Source organism: Pyrus communis, chromosome 8 (genome assembly GCF_041283825.1).
Source record: "Pyrus communis isolate YQ-2024b chromosome 8, ASM4128382v1, whole genome shotgun sequence".
Classification (NCBI taxonomy): Eukaryota; Viridiplantae; Streptophyta; class Magnoliopsida; order Rosales; family Rosaceae; genus Pyrus; species Pyrus communis.
In genome coordinates, this window is record NC_142572.1 from 482,607 (window position 1) to 497,917 (window position 15,311).

A 15,311-nucleotide genomic window follows, 5' to 3' on the forward strand; every position below is an offset into this window, starting at 1 on the left:
CGGGATGTGACAGCTACGGTGGTGGAGCGGGCCCGGGAAGTGATCCACCCCGGGCCGGGATGTAACAAATTTGGTATCAGAGCCAATCCCTGGCCGGAAATGTGCCGACGAGGACGTCGGGCCCCTAAAGGGGGTGGATTGTAACATCCCACATTGCCCAGGGGAGTGATCCTTATATGTATATTCCCATCCGTACCTAGCACGAGGCCTTTTGGGAGCTCACTGGCTTCGGGTTCCGTAGGAATTCCGAAGTTAAGCGAGAAGGGGGCTAGAGCAATCCCATGATGGGTGACCCACTGGGAAGTTGCTCGTGAGTTCCCAAAAACAAAACCGTGAGGGAATGGTAAGCCCAAAGCGGACAATATCGTGCTACGGTGGTGGAGCGGGCCCGGGAAGTGATCCACCCCGAGCCGGGATGTGACAATTTCTCTCTAATTTCCCTAATATTTAATTTCTCTTCAAATTTTCCAAATCTATTGCATATTTATATCATTTTTAACACATTATTGTTACAAAACAATAGAAAGTGTGTTCCCAAACTTAGAGCTCATTTATAACTGTTTTTAGAAATAACCGAAACAATTACGTTCAAAATGTTTTTAAAATGAATCCTTAGTAAAAATTAAAGTGGATCTTAGAAATGCACTTTACGTGCTTTCTACAAAAAGCATATGTCTGATACTTCTTCCAAAATAGATCATGAAAAAACACTTAAAGTATATTTAGAACTTAAAATCAATTTCAACGTTTTCAGTAATTTTAATAACACTCTCAAACGAGTTATAGGATATTAGACTTGAATTCGAATTCATAATTTGATGAGTACATACATTTTTTTAATTTTTTATCAAATGACAGATTGTGTTAAATTAGCCACCAATAAGTTCAAATCCACACCATCATGACATCAAATATCTTTCCACCACCATACTAAATCGCCACTTGCTAACGAGATTACATGCATTGATTTCAGGCTATTTCAATACTTTATTACTTCGATATGTCACGTGCCAAACACACCCACGTATGCATACGTATATCACTTCTTCGTACTCAAAACCCAGAGAGAGAACTACAGAGGAGGGGGAGAAGACCTGAAGGCGCAAAACGCAACCGTTTCAACTCACTCTTGCGTCTGTAGCATTTTCGTGCATGGCGATTGGTGAATTAGGGGTTTCAAATCGACCTCGATCGATGATTTTCAGAAGCCAAGAAGATGTAATTTAGCGGAGATTTTTCGTGTATTTCCGAAGCAATTTGCGAAAACCGTTCGATTCTGCGAAGCTTTAAGTTGGTTTTTCTAGGGTTTTTGTTTTTGGATTGGGGAGATGATGAAGGGCCAGTTGGATCGAACCAAGGTGGTGCTTCGACACTTGCCGCCTTCGATTTCGCAAGCCGCGCTTGTGGAACAAATCGACGTTTTCTTTGCTGGCCGCTACAACTGGGTTGCTTTTCGTCCTGGCAAGAGGAGGTGGGTTTTCTGGCAAATTTGTTGGTTGGTTCTACTTGAAATACAACTTCTTTCGCTGTCTTATGTGCCGTTTTGGCTTTGTATAATTTTGTTGATGGGTTAGCATAAATTTTGTGTAGAAATCAAAAGGGGATATGTATTTGTTTGTGGGTTTATTTTAGTTCATACTATCAACTCATGGTTTGTTAGTACCTTAGGTTCATGCTGCTTGGAATGTTGACTTTGTATTGGATGGGAGTGTTGAGTGGATTCTTCTGATCTGTTGAAACCTTTTCACATTTCAATTTGCACGGTTGAGATTGTATACTTCTTCATAGCTACTGTGTTTTGGCATCTCCAAGTTATTGCATTTATTTTTTATTTTTAGGGGCTATTTCGAATTATGGTCCTCACTCTGCCTATGGTGCCTATAGAATCGTTTACTCTGTCGGTTGCTTGTTTTCTGCGGCATTATTATTTTTATTATTTTGATAAATAGCTTTTGAAGCGCGTCTTATGGGCTCCTTGTTCTAATAAAGAAACTTTTTTTCATGGCTTAAATTGTAATCATAATAGCATAATGACTAGTCATATTTGAGCATCAGTGTTTGAAACTTTGAAGTAACATTCTGCAGGATGGAAGATTAGCTAATTTTCTTTTTCTTGAATTAATTTTTCAGCCAAAAGAATCAGTCATATTCTAGAGCCTACATTGATTTGAAGAGGCCAGATGATGTATTCGACTTTGCTGAGTTCTTTGACGGTCATCTGTTTGTTAATGAAAAGGGTACTGTTTGAGCTTGCTTTGCGGATTTATCATACACATCAACTTTCTTGTTAGAAGTCTTATTGAAGTATATCTATTCAGCTTATATGCATATTTGTTTTGGTTAATGATATTTTATTCTTTCTTTTGCTAAGGCGCTCTCCTAACTCATGGTGGTAATGAAGTTTTTTCATGTGCTTTACTTGCAGCTAAAAAATATATATAAACTGCTGATTTTTTATTTTTATTATTTTTAAAAGATTTAACATGTCGTTCTCATATATTTGTATTTGTTTAATTTCTATTTGTCTCAGGAACCTTCCACAGTTTTTGTTTGAGATAATGAAATTTAAAAGTATTTATTTTCCATTTTCAGGCAGTCAATTTAAAGTTATTGTTGAGTATGCTCCTTCACAACGTGTTCCAAAACATTGGTCTAAGAAGGATGGTCGTGAAGGAACCATATTCAGAGGTAATAATTTAATGTGTAACATTCATTTAAAGAAAAATTCGACAGCTTGTTTTGTTGCGTGTGGACTTATATATACAATTATTTTCCTGTTAGTAAGTACAAGTATTTACTTGATGAACATCTAGATCCCGAGTATTTGGAGTTTCTTGAATTCATTGCAAAGCCTGCTGAGAATCTTCCAAGTGCCGAGACACAATTGGAGAGAAGAGAAGCAGAACGATCTGGTTAGTCAGACAGAGCACCTAATATAATAACAAAGAAAATTTATATTTAGTATTGAATTCTCTTTTAGTGCATTCTTTCAAATGATTCATTTTTCTTGTCTAACTTTTCTTTTTAAAGGTGCTGGAAAGGACGTTCCTATAGTTACACCATTAATGGACTTTGTTCGTCAAAAAAGGGCTGCCAAGGCTGGATCTCGGGTATTTAATGGCTTATATTACTGATAACTAGGAGACGATTGATTAGTGGAATTCATACTTTCAATATGATTTTCAATTATTGCATTTTAGTGCTGTTAGGAGATGTTAAAATTGAATTTTAGATAAGCATTGATGAGTTTCTAAGCATACTTCATCTTTGCTGACAGAGGTTACCGTCTAATGGTAAAACAAGTAGAAGAGCTGGTGCATCATCTGCTCGAAGTCCTACTTTACCTATGACCAAACGGGGTTCTGAGAGGAAAAAGAATTCTGCCTCAATGGTACTCATTTTTTTATGCATATATGTAGCCGAAAGCCAGTTTATCAAATCACCTTTTTCTGTTATTTTTTAGCTGAATAAGTGTTTTCGTGATAAATCTCACTCTTACCCTTCCATTGATCAGAATTGAGAACTAATTGATCTAGAACACCCAGTGATTCACAACCTCCACCATCTTTGGAATCCTTTCCGTTCCCTCGCATCATCTTTGAAATCCTAGTTATTATGGTTATAAGTTTCAAATTATAGATCATCTTTCACCTCATTGGTTGTGTGAAACTCTGACTACATGTTCAAATATGACAAAGGCTGGTAGATATTTATGTTTAAAACTGGTTCATTAGGAGTTTGAAATTTGCATTGGCCAGACTTCTCCTCATAATCAAATTGAGGGGTTGATAATTTCAACTTTTAACCATTGGAGTTCCTCAGATATGAAACAAATACATTCCGCAATGGTAACCCCCCTTTTTTGTTTATGTTCTTTCAAAGCTATAATAACGTGAATTTAATACTTCTAAGACTTATATTATGTGCACTTTTTGTAGTCATTATATTTGATCAATGTTATTGTTATCATATGTCATTGTTCAAAAAGTAGAAGAGATGAAACTTAGAAGGCTAGTTGTTTTTTCTACTTTTGTGTATGGGTTGTATATCCAAAATTTGAATAATTTTTGTAGGTTTTCTGCATTACTTTTGGGACTAAAAGGTATCATACTAATGTAGAATCCTTGGCTTATCCTCTTCTTGCTGGAGCTTTTTCATCTTATTCACAGGGTTTTGCATTATTCTGTTTTCTTGTAGGTGGCTGGCTTTTGAGGCCTATGACATTTTCTTAGTTTTTCATTTTTGGCAGTTCCTAGTTCCATGTTTGTCTCGGAAATTTATAATTGATTGCAAGTCAAATTTTATGTTTAAGGTTATTTAGAGGGCTTGTCTGATTTGCAGTATGTTGTGAGGGATGCTAGAAAGAACACCAGTGCCAAAGACAAGTCAACATATACATTGGTACCCAAGCGTGCTGATCAGCAACCTTCTGAGAAGTCTGCCATTTTGGCATCTGCAGTTGGAACTCAATTGTTTGAAGAGGAGAGTGGTATGTTATTTGATTGTTTGAGAGTATTTGCTGATGACTAGGCATTTTTTGCCCTAGTACCCTCACTCACATGTAATGGTTCAAAGGTTTTCCTTGTCTATGAAGTGGAAGTTATCACTTTTGATGTCTCTTTTAAACTTACTTTGACGTCAAGGTTCTTTTCCCTTTCATTCGTCTGGCGCCTGTGATTATGTTGCAAGTACTATAGTTTTCCCTTCAGTCATTTTCTTTTAGGAATGGTGGACTTTGTGCATTTTATCATATACAGAATTTAAGGTTTTAAGTTTTGTAGAGTTTTGAACTTTGTTCTTAGTTTGGTTATAATCTTTATTTAGTTGCAGAGAATACTTTGAGCATTTCATAGCTAAGAAATATTTTTGGTAGCTTTCATCGTTTCAATTAATTTTCAAGTCGGTTGATTGATATAGTTTTAAGTTTTAATTGGAGAAAATCGGAAGTTCTGCATTTACAAGCTTCTTCCTTGCATCCCCTTACATTTGATTTGTAGGTTTTTTTCCTCCCTCTGTATAGTTCCCTTTTTGAGTATCATCTTTTATTGTAGGGTCTCCCCCCACCTCCTTTCTTCCTGAATTCTGGTATTGCGCCTTTTTTTTTTTTCTATCTGACAGTGAGTTGCTTTCCATTTTTGATTATAAGTTCTTACCCCTATTTCAGGAGTTTCGGGTGCTGATGCTGGGAAAAAGAAAGTCTTGCTTGTGAAAGAGAAAGAGAAGGAGATATCTCATGTAAACCTCCTCCTTGCTTGATCTCATTTACTATTGGTTATCTTTTGGTCTACAATGGTGGGGTGAGAGGGCGTTCTATGTTTTCTGATGTAGTTCTGTCAATATGCCAAATGATGTCAGTTAACTAGTTAACTTGTTCTACTTTTTGCACAGCATGATATAATTTAACACTAGACTGGAAATATTGGCTATAGGTGCAGACGGTAGTGATAACGACATGCATGTTATAGTATGCATGGATTGCAGTTTCAGCATGATATAATTTAATGCCAAATTATATTGTTTATCGTGTGCATGTTTCTGTGGAAAATCTAGGTGCGACTATGTACTTAATTTGCATAATTTAAGCATATGTTATATAAAAATAAACTTTTAGCTTCTGAAAAAAAATGGGCATCAAATTGCAAAGTGGCAACATTTTGTTTGCGTATTTAGACTGGCTGAGGGCTTTGACACTGAGAAATGTGATCTCCTTTTACTTCTGCTCATGTCTATCACTCCTTGTGCAGGTGCCGGGGAACATGTCACAGCAGTATAGTACATATTCTAAAAACATGGGTAGTTCAGTTGCACTGAAACAGAACCCGCGTCATCATGATAAGGGAAGGATTATCAAAAGCATACTTCTAAACAAGGATGCACGTCAAAGTCAGTCTTCTGGGATTCACTTGGAGCAGCAAATCCAGAGTTCAAGTTCAGATAGGGACAAACGACTTCCTCCGTCGCAACATGTGCAATTGATTTTAAAGGATACAAATGGAGCTCCAGATCATAGGATAGTTGGGAATGACTTGCATGGTAGTTATAGTGAGAAGCAGGAGAAACGGACGAGGAATAAGGACAGACCTGATCGTGGTGTATGGACTCCTCTTAATCGTTTAGATGGATCATCTGCAAGCGATGAGTCTTTGTCGTCTGCTTTTCAACCTGATCACTCACTCTTAGATTCTTCAGAAGGTGCGACTACTATTCAAAGGAAACTTTGTTTTAGGGTTACATTGCTACGTACTCTAATCAATGTTTATATTTCTTTCCATGAATAAGTGAAAATTTGTTGAAACCTTGAAGAGCTCATCAGGCATTATTTTGCATGAATAAAAAAAAATCCTGTGTAGAGTTCTTATATCAAATACTGAGTGGAAGTTAAAACCCAGGTATTAGATATCTCTGTAGGTTCCAAAAACACAATTATGGATGAAAATTTTAATGTCTCTATATTGGTCAAAGTAAGAGAAACATTTTTTTTTGTGAAACTTCAGATGCTGTTTATTTGATCAATAATTTACTATTTTGACTAATAAAAAACAAGTTAAATGTAGGTCCATAGGAGCTCCCTTCTTTCTACATATAGTACAGCTTACGTGCTTACTCTTAAATTGTTGTAGTGACTAGTGGCTGATTGAAATATGTCAAATTTCCACTTGTAATTTTGGTAGAACTATTGAAATTTTGAACAAACACAGGAAATGGCAGTTTAATGCCATTACTATTCCAGGACCAAAAAAGTATATATTTTGGAAAAAATACTGATGTTTCTGTATGACTAGCAAATGTTTTGCACATTAAAGCACCTATGCATCTGCACGATCTAACTTTGGCCTGGCAGGAGCTTGGTGCATTTTTCTTGATGCGGTAATAACAAATACTAATACTTTATGCAGGCTCCCATAAACATCATGCTCACCGTGGAGCAACACATGGTGTTAAGGATCTTGATGGCTCTCCAGTTGCAGGTGAAGGAAAACATTCGAAGAGAGGCTATGGCTCCCATGAGGTGCTTGGTTTTTCAGCATACTACTTAACTTGTGTTCAATATCTTGTCTTTTATTCATTCTGTAATAGGCTGTTACACATTTACTTTAATGTGTCTGCAGAAACAAGTGTGGGTTCAGAAGTCAAGTTCTGGTTCCTGAGGATTTTCTTTTTGTTAAATTGGTAAACACAATCTTATATCCATCATCATCTGAATTATCCTGATGATCATCTGAATTACCTTGCCTTCATTCTTTTCTACACAATGGATAATTGATAGTCAGTAAAAAGTCGATACAAGTTGATTGAAAAAGAGTGATACCTGTTACTGATAAGAGAGAAACTAAGCTTAGGTGGTAGGAACATATGCATTATAGACCTCTAAAAGGGAGACCACTGAAAGTAGACAGATCAAAACTAACATGTGATTCATTTGCAATATGGGATGGCTCTTTTTTGTATTTAATTAATTAGGTTTTGATCCGAGTCTTCTAATTGTTTAGTGACCAGTAAGAAGGGAATTAACTGTCTAATGATCTATTTTTTGAAAAATCAAATTTTTATGTGTAATAATCACTCTTTCGCACACTAATAGTACGGGCCATCAATTGTGGTAATCATTGGAGCTGGAGGACAGCTCAACTTAAATGAGGTCATTTGTCATCTTGTATGAATTGTGGTAGCCTAATGCATCATATGAAGTTTCTTGTCCTGTTCTATATGGCTTTCATTTGAGATTCCAAGAGTCTCTCTCGTTTGTTATGGTATGTTGTGACAATCACTATTCCCAGTACTGCCGAAGATGCTATCTTTTTATTGTCTTCTTTAACTGCTAGCCGTGCTATCATTTTCTAGAACTACTGTGTGCACAACTGCATTAATTTGTTATTTAAGTATAGCGTTTGTTGTTGAATCTTCGTGCCTATCTGCACTTCTCCCTCCTGCAGATATTGTGTTACATGTATGATAGGTAGTTAAGAATTCCAAGTATGCATGATTAGTATATATTGCAAGAAATTGAGAATAGAAGGAAACAACTCTTCTTATAAGAGGTTTAAATCGGGATTTGTCTTTTTATAAACGACTTAAAATTGGTTTCTGTTGATGACTTTGCAGTGCGATGTTTGGCTACTTCAACCTTGAGAGTGAATTACCAAAAAGAAAAAAAAGAACGTTCAGAGTGAGCATGTACCAGTGCCCTGAAGCTGTCTGATTTTTTCCGGACAGATTACAGAGTTGTAAACAAAGCATCAGCAGCATTGAAAGATGTTCCTTTTGGAAAGCCATACGGAGTGATGGAGACACGTGTATATAAGGATAACATGGGTTTGAAGAAATTTCCAACTTTGCTGGTGACAGCACGGAAATAGGAGGGGAAACGAAGAATAGTAAAAGACATCAGCATCATTAAGGTATATAACAGTTTTTATCAGAGTGCCCCCCAACAATGGTCTCCTTGCAAAAGAGTTATGCACATTCCTTCTCGCCCTTCACTGGATATTGGAATATTTAGGTATTTATGTTATAGATGGTTGTCGTCCATTAGTATAACTGTAAATATGAAGGCGGAGCACTGTATGCGGCTTCACGGTTTATTTCTTATGTATCTATGCCCCCTGTTGCGAGCAGTGTAGCATCTGCAACCAGTTAGTATTGTAAGGCCCTGGAGTTTTCTCTGATACACTGATCGGGGGCTTGTTTCGAATAGAAAAGACAGCTCGAGCCATTTTGCAGTTGATGGCCGGGCGAGTGACTGATTGATTCGGTCTATGTCTTGGCAGTGTTTCACCTTGTATTAACGGAGGAGACATTGTTCTGAGTGGAGATTGCCGGAATATAGTTTGTTAGTTTGCTCTCTCTCTTTCTCTGAAAAAAAAAGGCTTCCACAGGACAGTTCTTGCCAAGGCAAGTAGGGGGCCACGTGAAGCCCGACCGTCAGTCCGAGGAGCCTTTAGGGCATATGTCATGACACAGTTGGAAAGCAACGTTGATGATTGGAATTGTATATTTCGAATTCTCTATATGCATGTTATAGCTTTAGGTTTTTCGAGCTAGCGGAACTGTATAGGAAGCACAAAGGAGAAACATTAAGGCTCATTTGGCGTGAGCATTTGTTTGATGAACTGCTTAAAGTTTTACCAATTGGACCTTTTGTTTTCTGCTATAGTAAGACGGTTAAAGTAAGATGAGAGCAAAACGGTTAAGGTGGTTTGAACACGTGAACTGAAAAATATAAGATGTTCTGGTTAGAAGAGTGACTATGAGACAGAGGCTTAGGACAAAAAGGGTAGACGAAGACCTAAGAAGACTTAGAAAGTGATTATAAGAGAGGATAGGGTACTTGGAGTTAACGGAACACTTAGTGTAAGATCGAGCGTATTGGTGTTTTAGGATTCATACAAGCGATCCCAATTAATGATATGAGGCTTGGTTGTTGTTGTTGGTAAAACTCTGAAATATCAATCTTAAGTAGGACTAGGACAAACTAGTTATTGTCGGAAGGAAAGTGATTTTCGCACCTTTTCAGTGCACAAGGAGAATGGAATCACATGTGGTTATGTCTCACGTTGGGAAGGATAAAAATGAGAGATTTGTAAGCCCTTAGTTCTGAGCAACATAATCAAATGAATAGAATTTTGAAAAAAGTTAATGCCAGTGACCAATAATGCACATTGTGTTAAATTCATAAAACTCAATTAACAAATTTTTCAATTCATATATATTTTTTTAAAGAACGGTAACATTAGCGGATTAAAATATTAGCTAGTGGGGGAAGAAGGATCAGTGAGAATTGAACTCACACCAAAGTGCATAGGTATGATTGTTTTCCGCATTGTGGTAAAGCGCCATATGCAACCAATTATAACACATAAACAAGAGCAAAAAATCAGGAACCAATTCTAAGTTTTACTCTCACAAAGGAAAGGAAAGTAAAGAAATGGAATGCTTGCTCACCATCTTTGAGCGGTGATAATGTTCATCACTTCATTGATTATCGTTAGATGAATTCGATTTAGCCTATTTATTATACAAATATTGAAATTTAAACTGCAATCTAATAGGGTGGCGAGCAAAAATATTACTTTCTGAAATGGAGTTGAGTTTTGCTGATGGATAAACCCATAAATAAAACAAGGGATGGAGATTGGAAGTGGAAGTAGGGCTGAGAAATTGATGACGTGGCTAGCTACAAAACACCAAGTCCTACTCTCCCTTCTTTACCAACCAAGCAAACTTTTAGTTGGAACTGAAAACTGAGATTGCATGAGGAACTCCCAAAGCTCGAAAATATTTTGACGATGGCATTGGCAGCATTTCCAAATACTACTCTCCAGTTTTTCCAACCTCATCTCTCTCCTTCCACCTTCCAATCCTCAACGGTCAGAAATCATCCTGTTTTGGCGCGAAGTTCCGTCGGACAGGCCCCCTCTTCTTCCACTGGCTCTGGCGCTGCCTCTCTCCAAGACAACAAATCTTTCTCAGGTAACTCTCTCTCTCTCTCTCTCTCTGTGGGATAAGTAACGCACATTATCTCATCTTTAGAAACTACTGAATCCCCACTGACCTCCTCCCCTAGCGACTAACAGTTTAACCCTTTAACGCTATCGTTTGTCCAAAAAAAGAAAATAACTACTGAACCTGTTGTGCAGGGAAGGCAGAGGCTGATGTTGTAGTCATTGGAAGTGGTATCGGGGGATTGTGTTGCGCGGGGCTTTTGGCTAGGTACCAGCAAGATGTTCTTGTCTTAGAGAGTCATGATCTGCCTGGGGGTGCTGCTCATTCATTCGAGATTAAAGGCTTTCAGTTTGACTCCGGCCCCTCTCTATTCTCCGGATTTCAGTCCAAAGGCCCTCAGGCTAATCCTCTTGGACAGGTCAGTTGTTCCTCCTACTCATTTTTCTTTGCTTTCTCTTTTCTTTTCACTGCTCGTTATGATAAGGAGGACTTGTTCGTGTTCCGTATTTCAGGTTCTTGATGCATTGGGGGAGGCAATTCCTTGTGCCAGTTATGATTCATGGATGGTCTACTTACCTGAAGCTGAATTTCTATCACGCATTGGTCCCACGGAGTTTTACAAGGTCGAATCTTGTTGTGAATTGTACATGTTTCATTACTTTAACCTTAATTTGGCCCTGTCTTATGCTGGCTTATTATTGCTTACTTATCCCTCGGGAATTCTCCGGTGAGGATGCAAGTTTCTCCTGAAACAATGAGCAGTTCGTAGCTAATCATTAGTCAATAAACTTGCATGTTGGTATATTTTTCTTCGCATCCCCTTTGTTGCATCTATCTAGCCTCTTTTTAATCGTTATTTTGTCCCATCGATAATTCGCTGAGAATTTTACAGTCAACTTCACTATGTTTGGTTTTTTCCCTCCTTCCAGGACCTCGAGAAGTATGCAAGTCCAAATGCTGTTCGAGAGTGGAAAAAACTTCTTGTGAGTACAATCAGCATATATCTTGATTTTCTGCAGTTCTCTTTTGGGTTACCTCTCATATGAAAAGTGAAACTCTTCTACAGGATGCCATTCTCCCGTTGTCTGCAGCTGCAATGGCTCTGCCTCCGCTTTCCATCCGAGGGGATTTAGGTGTTCTTTCCACGGCTGGAGCTAGATATGCTCCCTCTCTCTTGAAATCTTTTGTTGAAATGGGACCGCAGGGAGCACTTGGCGCCACAAAGCTTCTCAGACCTTTCTCAGAAATCGTTGACTCGTTGGAACTGAAAGATCCTTTTATACGTAACTGGGTGGACCTACTGGCTTTCTTGCTTGCTGGGGTGAAATCTAATGGTATACTTTCAGCAGAGATGGTAACTAATATGCATTAAGTCCTACATAAATTCTTTGGGTTTGTTATAAGTGCATATATATGCTGTGCTCGAAGCTTGTCTATCGGTCTGTACTTGTTTTCCAACTTGTTACATGCAATAAAATTGATCTGTGTGGCTAATGATGTTTTCGACTCTTCTAACTATTTCTTACTTCTATGATTTCCAATTTTAAACATAATTTACAAGACGTTGTCATGTCACTAGAGCATTGAATAACACTTTTGTTCTCCGATTTTTCAGATTTACATGTTTGCAGAATGGTATAAGCCAGGTAGCTGTCTTGAGTACCCTCTGCACGGAAGTGGTGCACTTGTTGATGCTCTTGTCCGGGGAATGAAGAAATTTGGTGGGCGTATTTCTCTAGGAAGTCACGTAGAAAAGATTGTTGTCGAAAATGGTCGAGCAGCAGGAGTCAAGCTAAGAAGCGGTCAAGTGAGTAAATTATGTGTGATAAAATAAACTTTTGAAGTCTTTGAAGTGAATTATATGTAGTTTATGTGTTAACATTCGAACAAACGTTTACGCTGCAGTTTATACGTGCAAAAAAAGCAGTTGTTAGCAATGCATCTATGTGGGACACTCTAAATCTACTACCTAAGGAAGTTGTTCCAAAGTCATTTCTCGACAGGACTAAGACGACCCCCCAATGTGAATCTTTCATGCATCTTCATTTGGGATTCGATGCAAAGGTGAGTGATCCGATCGAGAAGTTGACATTAGTAGTAACATGATCCCGACTCTTTCTTTCTCTCTCTCTCAAGGATCACCCTGCACATATCATAGCTATAATGACCTGAAATAACTTACGAAACTATTGCCTGCAAAGCTCCTGGTGTTGTATAAACCTTGTAGTTCATTTCATAAATCTTAGGTTGTTTAACATGTGTTCGAAATCCTGCTCATCAACCAGGACATACGCGAGGACTTGGGGATTCATCACATAGTTGTTAATGACTGGGATAGAGGAGTAGATGCCGATCAGAATGTTGTTTTGATATCTATACCTAGCGTACTAAGTCCGGATCTTGCACCACCTGGGAAACATGTGTTGCATGCTTATCTTCCTGGAACCGAACCCTTTGATTTGTGGAAAGGATTGGACCGTAAAAGCTCTGCATACAAAGAGCTCAAAGCTGAAAGATCTGAGGTACGTGCATATGCTTTCTTATCATTCGATGTATTTATTCTGCAGCCGTTAAAATTACTAAAACAAGTACAATCCAGTTGCGAACTTACAGCCACATTCTCATTCGTCGAATTCAAAGAAGACAGAACAAGAGAATATATAGTGCAGCCCTATAAAAACCGAAAAAACCAAACATAGTCCTGATGCGAGCATATAAACTCAACCGAGTTGTACATACACCAACTTCCACAAAAAAAGCATGTTGATAGTGTATAATTAATAGATCAAATTCGATTTCCGCTATGGTTTCTCAAAACTCCATTGATCTGCTGAGACTAGTGAAACGTTACATGAGTAACATGTCATAATCTGAATTACAAGAAAGTGAAGAAACACGAGGACATGTTCCTCGGTTCCTTCCAAACATGTGTCAACTGCATTGCTTAAGATTAATCACTTGCAATCCAGGTTATGTGGAGAGCCGTGGAGCGCGCAGTTGGTCCCGGATTTAGTCGTGAGAAATGCGAGGTGAAGTTAGTCGGATCTCCATTGACACACCAGAGGTTTCTTCGAAGGAACCGAGGAACCTATGGTCCAGCAATACAAGCCGGTAAAGGGTCCTTCCCGGGGCATTCAACTTCCATCCCTCAGCTTTATTGTTGTGGTGACTCTACATTTCCCGGCATCGGAGTCCCTGCAGTTGCTGCCAGTGGTGCCATTGTAGCCAACTCACTAGTTTCTGTGTCTCAACACTCTCAACTTCTTGATGCCATTGGAATTTGAATTTTCTTATCAACTTTTTTGTAACATTTCTGAGAATCGATTTGTCTTTTACACACTTTTGGTTTGTATTATTTCTTCCTCTGAGACTTGTGTTATACTGCTACATATTATGAATGGATGATACAATATTATGTATCTAGTATTGTATTCAAAGACGAAAATGTGGCATCGTATATGTAACTAAAGGTTTCATCTAATAAGCATAAATTGACGGAACCAAACCGATCAACAATAATTTAATTTGAATCGATTTCAATAATGGAATAAGTCAAAACCGAATCAAACTGAACCGTTGAATACTAATTGATTCAATTATATTTTTGGTGTTAAACCGAACAAACTGATCCGCGCCAACCCTAACAAAAACTGTGAGTATGACAATGTTGCCATCCAAGATTTTTAATTGCTTTGGATGAAGATAGGGAATGCAAAGAGATAATGCATGCAAGAATGATTATTAAGTTCCAAAAAAGTCAACATAATGGAAGGTAGAGGTCGGCCCCAATGATGCAGATGTTGACCCCACATTACATGCATTTTGATCGAGTGGTCCACTTCCATGATATATCAAAGCTCCATGCATATGCTTTTCCTTTTTCTTATGTCAAGAGAAAATGAGTGGAGGAACTTATAGTGGTTAAGGCTTCCATAACTCACAGGTAAAACCTAACCACGAGTATATCTGGTAAAGAACTTATTTAGTTGGAATTACAATGCAATATGATTTTTTGTTAATTTAGTTCTCTTAATTACATGATTAGATCACATAAGGATTGAGCAATAGTTCTGGAGCAATGTAAATTCTTAACTTCATATGATTCACATAGATATGATTGAATTTGTTGCTCAATCGTAATCAAACACTTCGGAGAATTCTTAATTATATATCTCGTAGCAAGTCTCCCTCGTTATTGAAGATTTGAAGATAGACATTGAGCCACATGCTTGATCTAACATGTCTATGTAACATTATTAAAGATAAATAAAACGTATTCATACGACAACTATGGTACTTCAGGTTTAATGACTAATTTGTTTATTGCAACTAAAAGATATATTGTTTGACATGTAAGTAAAACTTTCTTGACAAGTTTTTCTTATTGACTGTGTTTAGTGTGTGCAATCCTATTAAGCACATACTTATCTTAGTATTTTAACACGAATGACCCGAGATTAGTCATTCTCATACTTGAATTAAGTACTAAACAGTGCGTACTAGTCTTTAAGGACTGATATTAATCCTATAATACGGAATTATTTACGATACATCGTTAAGATTGAAAAGTCTCATTAATCTAACTTCTTTATATTGCTTCATTTCATTTCATGATCTTTAGAATTTTTTTTTTTTTTTTTTGAAAAGATGATAGCTTAGTGGTTAAATGTAAGATTAGAGAGTTAACTATGTTCAAACCCACGCTGAGATGCTACTACATAACTTCTTTCCGCCACTATGGTAAATGACTACTTGCATGATCCCTAGACTTTGTTGTATAAGATAATAACAATATATTCTATTTTAAGTTTTTTTAATACGACGATCTATTTACACTAAGAATAAAGGGAATAAATTAATATTAAACT

The 15,311-nt window shown here is 37.5% G+C and overlaps 2 protein-coding genes across 3 annotated transcripts; both read left to right on the plus strand.

Annotated features, from left to right (window-relative positions):
* The first annotated feature begins 960 nt into the window (after nt 1-960).
* LOC137718366 (regulator of nonsense transcripts UPF3) lies at nt 961-9,129 on the plus strand. 2 transcript variants are annotated; one of them, XM_068457901.2, is made up of 12 exons: nt 963-1,471; nt 2,131-2,237; nt 2,593-2,688; nt 2,814-2,912; nt 3,031-3,110; nt 3,278-3,391; nt 4,342-4,489; nt 5,165-5,235; nt 5,745-6,192; nt 6,897-7,009; nt 7,110-7,170; nt 8,104-9,129. In XM_068457901.2, exons 1-11 carry the CDS (start codon nt 1,329-1,331, stop codon nt 7,146-7,148), a joined length of 1,458 nt encoding a protein of 485 aa, XP_068314002.1. In that variant the 5' UTR covers nt 963-1,328; the 3' UTR covers nt 7,149-7,170; nt 8,104-9,129. The 2 variants fall into 2 exon arrangements, with proteins under 2 accessions (XP_088554576.1, XP_068314002.1); XM_088698450.1 differs by lacking the exon at nt 7,110-7,170 and having other exon boundaries at nt 961-1,471.
* Nucleotides 9,130-10,147: 1,018 nt separating this feature from the next.
* Nucleotides 10,148-13,880, plus strand: LOC137718496 (FAD/NAD(P)-binding oxidoreductase family protein). Its single transcript, XM_068458058.2, has 9 exons — nt 10,148-10,470; nt 10,638-10,861; nt 10,956-11,066; nt 11,373-11,426; nt 11,510-11,797; nt 12,059-12,250; nt 12,349-12,507; nt 12,729-12,965; nt 13,413-13,880. The coding sequence occupies exons 1-9, from the start codon at nt 10,287-10,289 to the stop codon at nt 13,725-13,727; spliced, it is 1,764 nt and encodes a 587-aa protein (XP_068314159.2). The 5' UTR covers nt 10,148-10,286; the 3' UTR covers nt 13,728-13,880.
* The last annotated feature ends 1,431 nt before the right edge of the window (nt 13,881-15,311 follow it).